This window comes from Calliphora vicina, chromosome 2 (genome assembly GCF_958450345.1).
Source record: "Calliphora vicina chromosome 2, idCalVici1.1, whole genome shotgun sequence".
NCBI classification, from domain to species: Eukaryota; Metazoa; Arthropoda; class Insecta; order Diptera; family Calliphoridae; genus Calliphora; species Calliphora vicina.
Genome location: NC_088781.1, coordinates 132,984,587 through 133,001,842, shown reverse-complemented (window position 1 = coordinate 133,001,842; position 17,256 = coordinate 132,984,587). Strand labels below are relative to the sequence as shown.

The following is a 17,256-nucleotide window of genomic DNA, read 5'->3' as shown; positions in this document are numbered from 1 at the left end:
TACTGCGATTTTAAGGAAAATAAGCTCGATCCGTGATCACTCATATTTTATATCAAAAATCGATTTTTAGCATAAAAAACTCAAATATCTTAAATCTTTAATAACTTTGTAAATACTGCGATTTTAAGCAAAATAAGCTCGATCTGTGATCACTCATATTTTATACCAAAAATCGATTTTTAAAATAAAAAAACTCAAATATCTTAAATCGTTGATAACTTTGTAAATACTGCGATTTTCAGGAAAATTAGCTCGATCTGTGATCACTCATATTTTATATTGAAAATCGATTTTTAGTATAAAAAAACTCAAATATCTTAAATCGTTAATAACTTTGTAAATACTGCGATTATAAGGAAAATAAGCTCGATCTGTGATCACTCTTATTTTATATCAAAAATCGATTTTTAGTATAAAAAAACTCAAATATCTTAAATCGTTAATAACTTTGTAAATACAGCGATTTTAAGGAAAATAAGCTCAATCTGTGATCGCTCATATTTTATACCAAAAATCGATTTTTAAAATAAAAAAACTCAAATATCTTAAATCGTTGATAACTTTGTAAATACTGCGATTTTAAGGAAAATTAGCTCGATCTGTGATCACTCATATTTTATATCAAAAATAGATTTTTAGTATAAAAAAACTCAAATATCTTAAATCGTTAATAACTTTGTAAATACAGCGATTTTAAGGAAAATAAGCTCAATCTGTGATCGCTCATATTTTATACCAAAAATCGATTTTTAAAATAAAAAAACTCAAATATCTTAAATCGTTGATAACTTTGTAAATACTGCGATTTTAAGGAAAATTAGCTCGATCTGTGATCACTCATATTTTATATTGAAAATCGATTTTTAGTATAAAAAAACTCAAATATCTTAAATCGTTAATAACTTTGTAAATACTGCTATTCTAAGGAAAATAAGCTCGGTCTGTGATCACTGATATTTTATATCGAATATCGATTTTATTATAAAAAAACTCAAATATCTTAAATCGTTAATAACTTTGTAAATACTGTTGCTCCTTAAATCGAGGTCCAACTGAGAAAAGGACGAAGTGTGATCACATATATTTGCCGCCATTTTTTGTCCTTGAATTTGTCATTATCCTAAACATATTTCAACTATATCTAAAGGTTCTAAATGAGACATTTGAATTTCCTAAACCTTTTTATTTTCCTCCTCCTCGTTGTCTCTCGTCCTTGCTCTGCAACCATCACAATTTCAGCAGTTTGTTTATTCTCCTAATTAACTTTGTCCCTAAGGATTATCTTTAACCACAAATCTATGTCCTGTAACGAATTGTGTAATAAAATAAAAATGTTGTTTCGTCTTTAGAATAACATGCCGAAAACTATTCGTCCTTAACCTCATTGTTTAGGACGAATGCTTGGAAACGTGCATATTCTAAAGAAATTAAGACAATGGTGTCTTACAAATAAATCGCAAGATTTCTTTAGATTTGTAAAGAATTGTGCACATTTCGAGAACCTGGTCATTAAGCGCCAGTGCAATAAAGGTTTTAACTTACAATGAATTTCTTAAGAAACGAGAAAAAAACATATTTGTTTAGCAGATTGAACTGTGTAAACATTCGGTCATAAAGGTGTTTTTCTTACAATTTTCTTTACAATTTGCAAATTGTTATTTTATAACCATGTTCTCGGAAAAGGTGCATGTTTACTACGTGATACTAATGCATTTTTCAATTCAGGTAAAAAGGTAATGCAGGCAAAGGGAAATCCCTGTGTTTTAAAAAAAGGTACAAATCCCTAAATGAAAAAAAGGTCTTACAAACGAAAGACAAACGTTTGAGTGCATTAATCCCGGGAAATTAATGAATGAATGACCGAGTGTTTTTCGATTGTTTCGAAAGATAATGACTTGAAAGTATTAAAGGAAAAAATCCAGTAGTTTATTTAAATAGGATCAAGATTAAATAAAAAAATCGTAGAAAAAACCAATACGTACGAGTAATTGTTATAGATCGTTTGTGTATTGATTAATGATCCTTTTTGTTAATTGTTTCTAAAACTAAAAACGATCAAGTCAAAGAAAGTGTAACATTTGTTGTTCAATGTGTTTCATTGTAATTAAAATGCAATAAAGACTTCCTCCAGGCAAGATCTTAAAGCTGCAATTTTAAGATTCTAAATAATTGTTGGGATTCTTTAATGGCTATCGATTAGACGGTAGTTAATTGATGGTTTACTTTCAGTTAAATATGCTAGTTTGTTTTAAACTATTTACTAAAATCTTTCTTTGCGATCAAAGTAAAGTGTGTCTTTTACGCAATAGTGGACATTATTGAATCTTGAATTCTGTTCTGTTCTTTAATTTGAAAAAAGTGATGCTGAAGTACACTGATTGCTCACCAAAGCTTATCGGTTTCAATGTGCGAAAGATGGTTTGTGCAGTTCAGAAGTGGTGATCTTAACACGGAAGACCAAGATCGCCCAGGACAGCCAAATATGTTTGAAGTCCATGATTTGGAGGCATTACACCATGAAGATTGTTCTAAAACTCAACAAGAGCTTGCAAAATCATTGGGAGCTACTCAATCAGTAATTTCGAAACTTTTTCGAGCAGCAGATTCATCCAAAATCTGGGAAATTTGGTACCATACGAATTGACGTCAAGAGACCTTGAAAGACGATTTTTCATATCCGAAATTATGGTTGAACGCAATAAAAGAAAATCAGTTTTGCACCGAATCATTACTTGCGATGAAACATGGATCCATTACAATAATCCGAAGCGTAAGAGATCGTATGTGAAGCCCGGCCAACCAGCCGAATCGCATCAAAGCCAAATATCAATGTCTCTAAGGTAATGCACTGTATTTGGTTGGAGCAAAAGGTATTATGAGTTGCTGAAATCTGACCAGACCATCACAGGGAACCAGTACCGATTGCATCATATTCGTTAGAGGCTAGCATTGGCCGAATGACGCCCAGAATATGCCGCCACACCTGAAACCGTCATGACAACGCTCGGTCACCTGTTAAAAACTATTTAGAATGTACTGGTTGGGAATTTTTGCCTCACCCGCCTTATAGCCAGACCGTACCCCATCCGACTACTATTTGTTTCGATCGATGCAGAACATTCTCTTTCGGATACGCTTCACTTTGGAGCAAAGTATCCGATATTGGCGTGATTCGTTCTTGGCCCCAAAAGATGATCGGAATCCATCAATAACATTTGAAAAAAAACCCTTATTTTTTAGTCATACACCAAATATTTACGATAGTTGTTCATAACAGGTGTATTGTCGATTATGTAGGAGTGAAAATTGTTGTGTCATCTGCAAAATAATATACACCCAGAGAAAAAATGAACACATCCGTGTACGATTTGACACCATTCGGTGTCAATAGTGTATCAACCCCATATGTGCACAAATTGTACACGAACGGTGTCAATTTGTCAACGAAAAAATTACACCATTCAGTTGTCGAATTCACACCATCCGTTGTCGATTTGACACCGTTCGTGTACGATTTGACACCAGTTCACTTCACTTTTTTAATGTAAGACTGCTTTTACACACAGCAAGTTTACTTGAAGCAAGTCTCTTCGATTCCTTTTTAAACTTGCTCGACTGTTTACACACAGCAAGTCTGTTTTCAATTTTGTATGTCAAAACCTAATAGACGTCATAGTGAAAATGAGAAAACAAAAGAGAATTGAAGAGACTTGCCAGTACAAGCAAGTGTGTACCCCTCTTCTTTCTTCTTGCCTCTCTCTCCTATAAACTCTAGACTTGCGCAAGAAAACTTGCCCTGTGTAAAAGCAGACTAAATAAAATTTAAAACTCACTTATAAAAACAAAGCAGAGCAAAAAGTTTCGCCGCAACACTTTGACAATAACTTGTCAGCAACTCACGTTGAGATGCGTCGGCGTTTAATTTAACAACATTGCGATTCGTCGATTCGTACCCGTTTGTTTACAATTCATAAACGTACGGTGTCGAAAAAAAGTGACACCGTATGGTGCCAAAATGACACCAACCGTTTTCGATTTTGCAACGTCATTTTTCCCTCAGTGTATAGATTTCCCAGTTGATCATTCTGAAAAATGTAAGAGGGAAGAACCGAGAATACCAGAATCCAGTATAAGTTCTTTGAAGATAATGTGTTTCCAATAAGGTCGGTTCGGGTGACATTGTAATTTTATAATATATTTATCACGGACTTCCTTAAACTCATCCTTCACTTGTGGTACTTCTAAGTCCCTGTGAATGTTCTCATTACTTATGGTGCTCTTCCCCCTGACGATGTTATAAGGTTTTATACTGACGGCTCTAAAAGGGGTAATCGAGTCGGAGGCAGAGGTTTCTTTATTGAAAATTGTGGGACAAAACCTACTTTAGGCTACCTCACATCTGCACTGCTCTTCAGGCTATAAAACGTCCATCCAATTGACAAGGCTGTCGTTAACGGAATAGTGGGTGTCTACACGACATCTTGGTTAATCGAGGAATGTCGGGTATCTCTAAATGAGATAGAGAGATGTTCTAGGATAACGCTTAGATGGACACGATGGTAATCAGGGTAATTGTATGAATTAGCCAAAAGGGATGAGGAGGCGATCGATTCCTTTTCTGGTATTTCCCTTGCAAAATGTAAGATGGTTGAACAGCAGTGGCTATATGAGACTGGCCAAAACAGGTGGACCAAGGAACATGTGTTATAGCGAGGTCGATTTGGCCCTTATATGTTGCCGGCATATAAGTCTAATTGTTTTCTTCTATTACAGAACTCAAAGTAAGCAAAGCGAGATCAGCGTTTGGAAGATTAAAAAACATATGGCGCTCACAGCAACATCTCTCCACACCAAGTTGCGCATCTTCAATGCATGTGTAAAATCACCTCTGCATTATGGAAGTGAGACTTGGTTGATTACAAATGCAAATCAACAAATTCCTAAGAATTATATGCCACATATTCTGGCCAAACACAATTACCAATACAGACCTTTGGAGGAAAACCAAAGAAACACCCATCGAAAACCAAATCAAGAGATGAAAATGGAAATGGATTGGGCATACACTCCGTAAGCCCATCGAAAGTATATCCAGAGCTGCACTGGACTGGTACCCGCAAGGCAGCAGAAGAAGAGGACGGCCAGCGAACACTTGGCGAAGAACAATACTAACGGACGCAACAAAGATAAATAAAACATGGGAAGAAATCAAAACATATAGTAACGATAGAGTAAGATGGAATAATCTTGTCGAAGCCCAATATTCCCTAGAAGAATAAAATAAAGGAAAAAAAATTACAGAACTCTATTACAGTATAATTGGGACACATGCTAGAACCCTACGGTACAACGACTACTGTAGAAGGTGCAATAACGAATAAGAGGAGGAGACTATGTCCCACCTATTCTGCAAATTTCCGACTCTGACAAACTTGAGGGAACGTATCCTTGGAATCCCATTCCTATCGTGTTTAGATTAGCTATCAATGATGAATCTATGACGAATCCACTCCTTCATCAGATAATATGGTTGGCTCACCTCGGAGACAACGGACGTATTATAAATAACCTCCTGTTTACTTTGTGTGTATCACAATCGGATCAGTTTTAAATGGACCCAACTGAGCTCCTTGACGAGTAGCTGCCCATGAAACCTAACCAAACCTAAGGTACACCCGTCATGATCCTAACAATGTTCAACTGCGCCCTGTGTATAAGGTCAATACTGCTATTGCACGCCTTTCCCCACAGTTGGATTCCATATGTCCAAATTGGTTTTAAAACACTTTAGCATTTTAGATTTGGCTCTCTGTATAAGATCAACACTGGTATTGCTCGCCGCTCCACACAGTTGAAGTCTATATGTCCAAATTGGTTTTAAAACACCTTTATACAGGATGACTTTAAAGTCAAGGCTTAATTTTGATTGCTCACTGATCAACCAGTGAAGGCTAGAGGGTTTTAACCTCATGTGAAGTCTCTTGGTTTCTATATGACGACTCCAAGTAATTCGCCTAGTTGGGTGTGGCTGGTGGACAATTTCCCATCTTTAACACGGTCGTAATATTTTTACTTTTTAACTCATTCACCAGTATTCGCCAGTTTTTCAACCATTTCTTCAAACATATGTGGGTTTTTGTGCCACCTAATCATCAGCAAATGTAGAAATATTTAATCTATCGCAAGGTGGCAAATCGGTCTAAATTAAATAGAGGGTAGATAAAACTTTGTTATCAAAATAAGTGTTCGTTAGTCCAAAAGTCATATTTTGCGAAGTATCGTAATATTTAATGAATGGCTATGTTAATTCACCACGTGGCTTTGCATCCCAAAAAGTTACTCTTTGTTGCGGATTTTGTGCCAGCGGCATAATTATCCTGCCATCTGCTGCTTGAAAAAAATCTCGTAGCTGCGTATAAATCTATTTGTCTATATATTTCTACCTAGCGCTATTTCTGTCACTCACCTAAATAAAGTAGGTTGATGAGAAAGCGATTAAAATTTGTTGAATAACCAAGCCTATAGAATACATTTGGTTTATAATAAAGGGGTATTTTTTTAAAACAATTTATGTCATTTTAAAAATATTTCCATACAACGAATTTATACGAAAAGAAAGATGGGAATCTTTCTGGCAACATATGGATTCCGAGCCAAAAGAACTGCTCAACTTTTGAGGCCAAGAACGAATCAAACCAATTTCTGATACTCTGTTCCAAAGAGTATCCAGAGTACAAGACAGCTCTGTGATAAAGAAGATTTCAAAAGAAGCAGACCTTTGAAGAACTTGGACTGATTAGACATACCCCGGATGGAAACAAAAACATAACAGTATAGATATTATTTATTCTTAATTATTTATATTTAATGGTTTCTCTCCATAATTCTGATGACGATGTGACTCTTGTGGTCCCCATGAGAACCAACTGATACTTCTAATAAATTTGATTAGGTTTAATAGTGATAAATCTCTGAGTTTGTCCAGATCATTAAATAGAGATCTACCAAGATGTAATAGTCTACGCTATTGTATGGCCGGACAGTGACATAGTTGTACTGATTCTTCCTCCTATTCATCTAAACAACTTCTACAATAGCTATAACGTGGGTAACCCATACGTTCCGACATGTGTCCAATCATACAGTGCCTAGTAATTATACCCGTAGGAGACAAACGATTCCTGGTCCAATCCTTTGTCAGAATGGGCCAGAGCATTCTGGATATTCTACAAGTGATGATATTTGACCACCTGTGTTCCATATCTCTCAACGCCCATTTATTTATCTAATTCGATACTGTCAGCAAGTGTGAATATCCCTTTGCGCAAGAATTACGTCCAGGGAACCCTTGATTGCGCATTCATCAGATACTTCATTTCCCCGGATGATCCCATGACCTGGAACCCATATTAATTCGACGTGATTAGTTGTGCCAGTGAATGAATACAATTGAAAAGACATTTCCACCTAATTACGCTGGAGTTAAGAGCCTTGATTGATGCAAGGCTGTCCAAGTAGATATGTATAGTGTAATTTTCGATATTCAGTTCCCGAATTCTTCAGTTCGCAGCTGTATCGATGGCATAGATCTCAGCGTGGATAACCGTGAAGGTATCGGACAATCGAAGAGATATCAAAAAGTCCAGTTTATCGGAGAAAATTCCCGAGCCCGTGCCTTCAGTGTAGATTGAGATCACGTAGTCCCGAGTCATACATTGTCGGTATACTGATCCTATTCTATCAAACTTCAGTGTAGGTATCATGTAGTGCGTTTGTTGGACTGACTATCTTTCATAGGATGTTGCAGTGATCAATACGGTCATGCTTAAGTCCGCCCGACTCTTTGAGTCGTAGAGCAGACTTAGCGGAAATGCATTGGATATATATGTAGTATATAGACTGGCATGAGGTGTGGAATTCTTTGTACCTTGTTTAGAATAGAAAGGTGAGGTTTTATGTCCACTGCTCTTCACCAAACAAGGTGAAAATAGGTCTTATGGTTTAAGACCCCATCCAAAGTTTTTCTTACATATATAGAAGGCACGTTACGTTTCCACTAGAGCTTAGAGTCCAGAATTACGCCTAGATATTTGGCTTCACCCGAAATCTTCAGATAATCAAAGAAACAGTTCGGTTTTGACAGGGTAGACCCCTAGACCGTTTTCCCTGGCCCATGATAGCAAAACGCTAAGAGCTGATTCCAGAGTTCACTTATTTTTTAAAAACACATACTCAGGTCAACAAATAAAGAAGAAAATGTTGGTGCCTTGCTACCGTTAGTGGTTTTGTATTAGGTGTGTATTGAAAAAAACAGCATTTTGTTTAGAATTTTTATTCAAATGGACTTAAAAGATTTGCTAATCGAGGAATCATCCGCAAAAAATTTCCAAGCGAACGGGAAAATAAATGTAGATCCATCGGAAAAAAATGTATAGCTTAATTCAAGGTTAATATCTGTTATATTTAAGCAAGAATAACATTAATATTCTCTATTTTGTGCGATAGTTTGACAATATTAAAGAATGTACAAAATATCCAGGAGATTGTGACAATAAATGTGGAGCTTAATTAAATATAAAAATCAATATATTAATTTAAGCCAGAATAACATTTTAGATATTGAATTATTCTAATGATCTTAAAAGATTTGCTAATCGTCCCTAGCGATCGGGAAAATAAATGCAAAGCTTATTTCAATTTTAACATTAATATAACATATTTTTCTGATATAGGGGTTATAGGGGGGTAGGGACTGATCCTCACAAGAGTTGGTAGAAAGATTTAAGTTCATATAAAACATGTTTGTGTAGAATTTAATCACTATATTTATTATTATAAGACAATTATGAACGTTCAAGTCATTTTCTGAGGGGGACCTTGTATGGGGACTAGGAACAAATGTTGTCGGGTTTTGTCATAATTTACAGTATAATTTCAAAGTACTTAGAACTAATTTGTGCAAAATTTTATCAGGATTGCCGCATAAGGGAATTTTGGTACAATACGAATTGAAGCCGAGAGACCTTGAAAGACAATTTTGCGAATGATATTTGAACGCTATTAAAAAAATCACTTTTACACCGAATCATTACTTGTGATGAAAAATCAATTCATTATGATAACCCGAAGCGTAAGAGATCGTACATGGAGCCCGGCCAATCGACACCAAAGCCAAATATCCATGGCGCTAAGGTAATTCTCTGTATTTGGTGGGAGCAAAATCGTCGCATATATTATGAGCTACTGACATCTGACCAGACCATTGGCCGAAAAATTACCAGAATATGTGGCCAAACATGAAACCGTAATATTCCATCATGACAACGCTTGGCCACATAATACAATACCTGTTAGAAACTGTTTATGGTCCAGACCTTGCCCCGACTATTTGTTTTGATCGAATAAAAACGCTCTCTCTGGGATAAGCTTCACTTTGGAAAAGAGTATCCCAAATTGACTTGATTGGCCTTAAAAGATGAGCCGTTACAAGCTAAAAATTTTAACAAATCTCACTTTTTTAAGTCATACTCCCAAAATATTGTCCATTTTCAATACCCAACCAACCATATCAACAGAGAGTATTTGTGGAAAATTTCAGCCAGCTAACTCCTTTCGTTTGGGAACTATTGTGTCATAAGGATCCAGATTATATATACTTTTGAGGGCCTGCGATGAATATTTCGATGTGTTCCAAACGTAATGACAAAAACAATAAAAAATAAAGATCACCCTAAGGTCACTGCTACACGTTCAATATATATATTGACCGAGATCCAGTATAGCGATATTTTTTGAACGTGTAGCATGCAGTATTGATGGATCGCAATCCAAATCGCAGAATAACCTAATTACAATGGATCGCAATCCAAATATCACAATATATATTAGGGCACTGCTACACGTTCAATATATATTGTGATATTTGGATCGCAATCCATTGTAATGGATCACGCAAAATTAGGTTATTCTGCGATTTGAATCGCGATCCATCAATACTGCATGCAACACGTTCAATAAATTTCGCTATACTGGATCTCGGTCAGTATATATTGAACGTGTAGCAGTGCCCTTAGGTTGATCTTTATTTTTATTTATTTTGTCTTTACGCGATCCAAATCACAGAATAACCTAATTGTGCGTGATCCATTAAGCTGGAGGTCCACACCACGCGTTTTACGCTTTCTCGCATTCTACGCGGCTGTCAAAAAAGTACAATCAATATATTTGTACGCTGCAAGTTACAAGTACAAAAGCGTAGAATGCTTAAAGTAGATCTACTTTCTACTTTTATAAGCGTCACAAGCGGCGCACGAACATGTCAGCTGATTTTGACAATTTATATTCTTTTTTTAATGTGTATTTTTCAATTTTAATAAATTAAAACAAGTTTAATGGTGAAAAAATAAATAAAAGCTGCAGAAAACGCGAAGTTTTTTTAATAATAAAACAAAAAATTGACGCTTAAAAAGCATCGCATGTAACTTGAAGCGTAGAATGCGAAGAAGGTATGAAATGCACGCAACGCTTTGACGCGAAAACGCGTGGTGTGGACCTCCAGCTTTACAATGGATCGCGATCCAAATATCACAATATATTTATATTGAACGTGTAGCAGTGCCCTAATAAAGATCAATACTTATCAATGAAGTAACCGATAACTGTGTGTCAAAAATCCATCAGCGAATAAGAGAGAAAACAAGTATTGCAAGATTAATTAAAAACAAAAACTAATAAGAAAAACAGTTGAAAAGAAAGTTCAAATAAAATAAAAAAAATTAATGCAAAAATATGATAAATTTACAAAAATTCTTGAATTTTCACTGGTAAAAAAAAAACAATAATAAACAAATATTATTATAAAACCGGAAAGATCTTCAAAATAAACAAGTATGTAATTGAAAAACTACACTTTTGAAAATTAACATAAACTAGTTTTAAGTTAAGAGGGAAAAAAACATCAATGATATTAAATTCCACGGGTTATTCTTCAACTAATTGAGGGTTTTTCTTAAACTCTTGCGCTATCTAAAAGATTATTTAAACATTTTTAATGAATACTAAGATTTAAACATTAATTATTCAAACAGTTTTGTTAAAAAAAAAAAAAAAAAAAAAAATATGTTTGTTGTGTAGCTGTTAAAGCGGATTAAGAGAATACAACTAAATGAAAAATTAATTGGTTTCCATTGTATGCAAGCAGCAGTTTGGTACCTCCTCCGTCCAGCAGGTAAAAGAACAGCAATTTGAAACTGCAGCTTAGTTTCAAAAGAAAATTATGACTATAGCCATTTAAACTAAAGTAATTCTAACACAAACACTTTAAACAATACTCTCTAGCACCACAGGTAACCGAAACCCGATATGAAAAACATGACAAGATAGATGACACATTCGTGTAATGGCTGTAATAGAGAAAAAATTCCTTATTTTTTATGATTGTTCAAAAAACATGTTTATGATGTCTTTAGAATGTTTTTTTTTATTTTCTTATTTTCAGAATCAACTAGAGCATTTTCCCCAGATCAGGCAACAAGAATTATACAACCTGTATGCATGTGTGCACTCAAACTTTGTTAAAGGTGTCATAAATTTTACGGTTAATGATAATTTATTGATGGAACAAACGTCAAGGGTCATGTCATATGACCAGAACCTTTTCTACCTGTACATGGGAGGGGGCATACAGGCCGCTAAGAAAAAGGGTGATCTGTTATATAAAATCAGTGATCATGTGGAAAAACGCAACAGTCTCTCTTAAGACATCAATGAGTAAAGATCATTATAAAATTAAACACGCTTAAGCTCGGAATTAATACGTTAAATCTCAGTGAATTAAATAAAAAATACAAGTGAAATATATTTCTTAAAAATGGCACCAGCTTTGGATATTTCTAATCAAAATAACGATAAATATACCCACAAAAAGTTTCAAGGAAAACGCAATTATGCTCACAAAAAGTTTGGAACACGTTTGGCTGCTACAATTGCAGCAGCATCGGAAGATCATACACAAACTCATCTTCCTGTCCAACAGGAATTTGAACAACAAAAAGTTGTACAAACCTTTATCAACACAAAACGATCATCGGCTGATATCTTTAGACCTTATGCTCTGCCCGATACTACCCCCAGAAAAAGGAAACATCATGAACTACAAACTGAACAAACCGAAGAGTGTCTAATGGAAGTTAAAAGATTTGCTCCCTCGTGTATGGCCACTCCTTCACCATCGCCACCACCACAAGCTCTATCACCAGTATTACCATTTAGTGGCCATTTTATGCAGCCCTCGCCCATGATGATAAATCCCTACTATCGCCCACAACACTATCAGTTTAATCCCCAAACATTTGCCTTAATTTTGCAAAAGCAAAGGGCCGCCCTGTGCATGGGTGAAATGTTAAAAAGGCAAGCAAATTTTAATCTATATAATCTTATGGGTCAATAGATTTCCTTAATCTCAACTAATCTAAAGGCTAGACAATAAGAGACTCCTTATAAAATAATCTTTTGTGATAAAATCTATATTAATGTAATAATATTAAATTAACCAACCTCAGCCACCAGTGATTTTTCTTATAATTGTTTATAATAATTAAAATTTTTTAAAAATTACTTTAAGTTAAATTAAGTTTTTTTTTGTATATTAGATTTAAGTACATTTATATTTCTTTTGCAATAATTGTATATAATTTGTAAGAATTTTTTTAAAACAATTTATATTTATTAAATAATTAGTTTGGACGAATTTACAAACAGAAAATTTAAATTGAATTACAAGGTGTTTTTATTTATGGGATAACATGGGATTAATAATATTGTTACGAAATTGCTCGAGCACATTTCCAGTGCTCGAAACTTCTACTTATCAATCAATTAACATCAAAACTCTAGAAATAGAACATTCTAGTTTTGTCCGTTAAGATGAAACTACTAGAAGATGTCACTGATACGAAAACAGTAGTAGCGGGCTGCAGTCAGTTTTTCATAGGTCAGAATTGACATTAAAAGAATAAGGTTTATTTGATGGAAATAACTACCGTTTTTTAAAGGTAAAACCGCAACAATATGTTAATGAATGAAACGAATTAATTGTCATCTCTTGAGTTCTTAATCTAGGATTAAGAATCTGTTAGTTAAACTAAAAATCATGATTTTATTGGATTAATTCTCTTGTGTTTTATGCAAGGTTGGCTACCAATTCGAAGGGGTTAAAAAGTAACGATATTTTTTGTTTATTTCCGTAACGGCATCTTAGTGATAACGGTCATTTCGGTCTATCTTAAATGATTTATAAAGTTTGTATACCCACCATCAAAAAATATGGAGGTATAATGATTTTGTTATTCCGTTTGTAACATATTTGCCCAATTCACAATCTGTGTCGTAGTGTTGTATCGTTGTATGTCGTATTTTTTTTAATATTTGGTCAATTCACAAGGTCTCCTATCAGTCATATTGTCATAATGTCTTAATATATCTCGACTCGGCAGCTCGGCTTAACCGACACTTAGAAATTCGGCGAAGGTCTCTACTGGTTGGTTACGATAACACAATAAACATAGCATACAGAGTACTATTATTTTAGGACACTTTTTACTTGAAAAACAATAAAAACCATTGTGAAATATTAGGACAATATGACATGATAAGAGACCTTGTGAATTGACCAATTTTGTTTTTGTTTCGAAAAATTTTGTTTGAAAATATCTATGACAAACAACTTACAACGATACGACTCCGATTGTGAATTGGGCAATTGAAATATTGATCGTAGAACCAAATATTATATATATTCTGGGTCTTCTGTCAAGACCAAAACAAGATAAGGCAAAAGGAAATGAGCTGTCATTTTCCAGAAATAGTCTCTGTTTGACTATTTTGACTATGCTTGAACCAGCAATCAGGGAATGAACCCTACTTATGCAATGCATTTTGTTGGAATTGGGAAAATAAGTTATTGGAGGGAGGATAGAGGGAGTAGTGTTTGTGTACATTTGATTTGAATATTCCTATATTGAAAGTGACAGGAAATACGGTTATTCCACGGCTATAGAACGTATCTTTACTGAAATGTGTTGTGCGATCCACTATCCAGTCGACCACGAATTGATGAGTCCTTGCCGAATAACGTGTATTGTGCAAAAAACTAAGGGTATCGGGAACAGGTTCCCTAATTTCTTCAGAGCACATTCCATTGTAGTATCAGTAGCACAGTGAAACACAACACACATTGCGACGATGTTCCAGTAAAGCACTTCCTCCCTCTCCTGTCCTCGGTCGAGTAACTCCAAAATATACTTCTAAGCACGTGAGAGTCCCAGTTTAGTTTGGATATAAGTGGTGTAAATAGTAAGGAGATCAGATGGAGTATTTCCTACACCGTTTTAGAAAACCCAAGAATGCTTCCTTCGACTTGCGTGTATTAAAATCGACTCTATTCACATAACCCCCCCCCCCACCATTCAGAGATTGTTACAAGCGTTAAGAGTAATATTCATGTTTTGCCTTATTGCCACAATCTACGTCTGGCTTGGTCTACAATTGTATGAATATGAATGGCAAATGTTGTTGTCATCTGCAAAAGAATAGATAGGGTTGGAAGTTTGACATAGAAGGACGTTTAGAAAGATAAGAAATGGAGTAGAAGAAAGAAATTCCACCTACAACAACTCGTATAGTGTGATCTCCGAGAAAGCTCGATATAAATCGAGCAATTTTACACAAATTAGTACTTGGTACGAATAAAAATTACCAGACGACTGACTTTAAGGAATTCTTATAAAAAAAACCTTTCGCAATGTAGGAATTATCTTTCTATACCATCTAAAATACTTATAATAATCCTCCTGAATATAATAAATGATACAATAGAAACGAAATTGTGTAAGGAACTAGTTGGTTTCCGGCCGAACAAGTCGTCGTGTGTTGACCACAACAAAACATTAAGAATTATCGCTGAACGAATAGAGAGATGGCAAAGTAATCTGTATCCCACTTTTGTAGATTATACTACCGCATTTAACAGCATATTTCGTTGCAAAATATGGGATCTCTTTAAAAACAGTGGTATTCCACATAAACTTATTAACAGAGTCTTGCAAAGCAACTGGCTCTCAAAACAATTTTTACCGAAATAGAGTGTAAGACAGATATGTCTACTGTCTCCACTACTCTTTCTGATTGTTATAGACAATATGACGCGGTATCCAATGGAACTTAACCAGTCATCTCGAGGTTTTAGACTTCGCTGACGTCATCTGTTTTCTGTCCACTAAACATTCGGATATGCAATCGAAACTTGATGACTTGATTGTCCACTCAGCAAATGTTGGTCTTAAAATTAACAAATGCGATGAAAATAAGAGCCGCAAACAACAAGCCTTTTGTCATCGGTCAGGAACAGGTCGAGTTTGCTGACAAATTCTGCTAACTGGAAATCAACCATTAGAAACGTTCTAGCAGTTTTGCTTTAGAGCTGCTAAACGTGACTGACAACAATAGCATTGAACTGTAAACTACAAGGATTTACAACCCTCAGCTTGTGTGTTACATTTTGAAAATCTGGTGGTCAAACATCATAACCAACCACGCACTATATAGAAAATGCAACATTGAGCCTACCCAAATTATTATTAAAAAAAAAAGAAAGTGGAAATGGATCGGGCACACTCTTAGAAAGTACCCAGATGAAATAAACCTCCACCAGACAATTGAAGAAGAGGCCGGCAAAAGACCACATGGAAAAGAAGCTGGCATAAAGACATCGAAAACTGCGGAAGAAGCTGGAATGAAATAAAAGTACTTGCGAATGATCGAATATCTTGGAGAAATTTTGTAGAGGCCCTATGCTCCACAGGGAGTTAAGCGGAGAGAAGAGGAATAAGTACTCTGAAATTATACTGTCCGTCCACAAGGCCTTTGCTGGTTCAAACCCTGAGATCCAAGAATAGGGAAGTCGGCTTGTACGATGGTAAGTGATCACGTTGACCCATTTCTTAGGTGATGGTTATAATTACGTTCTTCGACCCAAGGAGTTCCAACATCAGCATGAATAATCCTACGGGGCCTACTGCCTTTGAAGTCATGTCTACGTTTAAGGCTTCTGTTACTTTAGTTCGGGTATACAATTGTGGTATCTAAGTCAGGAAGATCATGTAGTTTGCAAACAATGCTTTTCGCCTTGTATCTCTCGTAGTGCAAAGTAATGCGTCGCCTGAAAGTACGCATGCCCGGCTTAGGATCAGAAATGGTGGTATCTGCAAACTAAATCCTCCTTATGTCCGTAATTTCAACAAATAGATATCTATACTGATAGAATTCTGGGTATTTTACACCGGAGATATATATTTGTTGAAATTACTGGCATTAGTTTGATTGGAGAGAGACAGAAATGTAGGCCGCAACTTGCCAAAAAAAAAAATGATCCAGCCATTTGTTCAGCTTCTCCTTATTTACAAACCTGCTGATATCGCAGTTCAGCTGAGATCGTCAGGGTTGGAATTTCAGAAGTACGACCTGCGGGAATGAAACAATGATGCGGTACTGTTTCGAGAATCTTCCTCTCTGCTACGTATACGAGGGAATCGGTAGACCACTGTAGATGTTCTGAAGCCGTGTCAATCTATTTTCTTTTGGTTTATATATGTTCGGCGTTCAGATACGATAAAATCGTTGGGTCTATCCAGACAAATGATTATGGGTAAATGTTCTGACCCCAGAAAAATAACTGCACGCCAGGTGCCAAATTACCGCATTCGATATCGAGTAAAATTTATCATAATTTTCTTATTTGAGATTACGGCATTCGACATCGAGCAAGAAATTTAGTACATTTTATCACAATTACGATATCGAAATCATTTTTCGATGCGATAGCTCATTCGATCACGAATGCGGTAATTTGGGCCCAGGTTACGCAGTTAAACAGACCAGGACTCGCTATGGTGATATCTGGCGAACTAGCGCAATTATTCATAACCCGTGTAGGGAATAAACATTTAGGTTGCAGGTGGATTCGTCAATCTCTTGACGCCAGCGACTCTAATATCTGATCTCTTCAGTGGGTAACGCAGTTTCCGCCGTTAAGATCAGTACGCTTAATCCATCAGCAGGACAGAACTTTCGATGACAGCAGACCTGTTACAACAGTTCTTCCATTTAAACAAATCTTTGTCCGTGATTACCAATTTTTAATTTCTCCTGAACTGAAAGACAACATTTATTTAAGTAAATTTAAAGAAAACACCTCAACCA

The 17,256-nt window shown here is 35.5% G+C and overlaps 1 protein-coding gene across 1 annotated transcript; it reads left to right on the top strand.

Annotated features, from left to right (window-relative positions):
- The first annotated feature begins 11,869 nt into the window (after positions 1-11,869).
- Positions 11,870-12,448, top strand: LOC135950242 (uncharacterized). Its single transcript, XM_065499779.1, has one exon. The coding sequence runs from the start codon at positions 11,870-11,872 to the stop codon at positions 12,446-12,448; it is 579 nt and encodes a 192-aa protein (XP_065355851.1).
- Positions 12,449-17,256: the final 4,808 nt, after the last annotated feature.

Bases quoted from the DNA above. Each gene is read 5' to 3' on its own strand.
- LOC135950242 (XM_065499779.1), top strand. From the start codon at position 11,870: ATGGCACCAGCTTTGGATATTTCTAATCAAAATAACGATAAATATACC.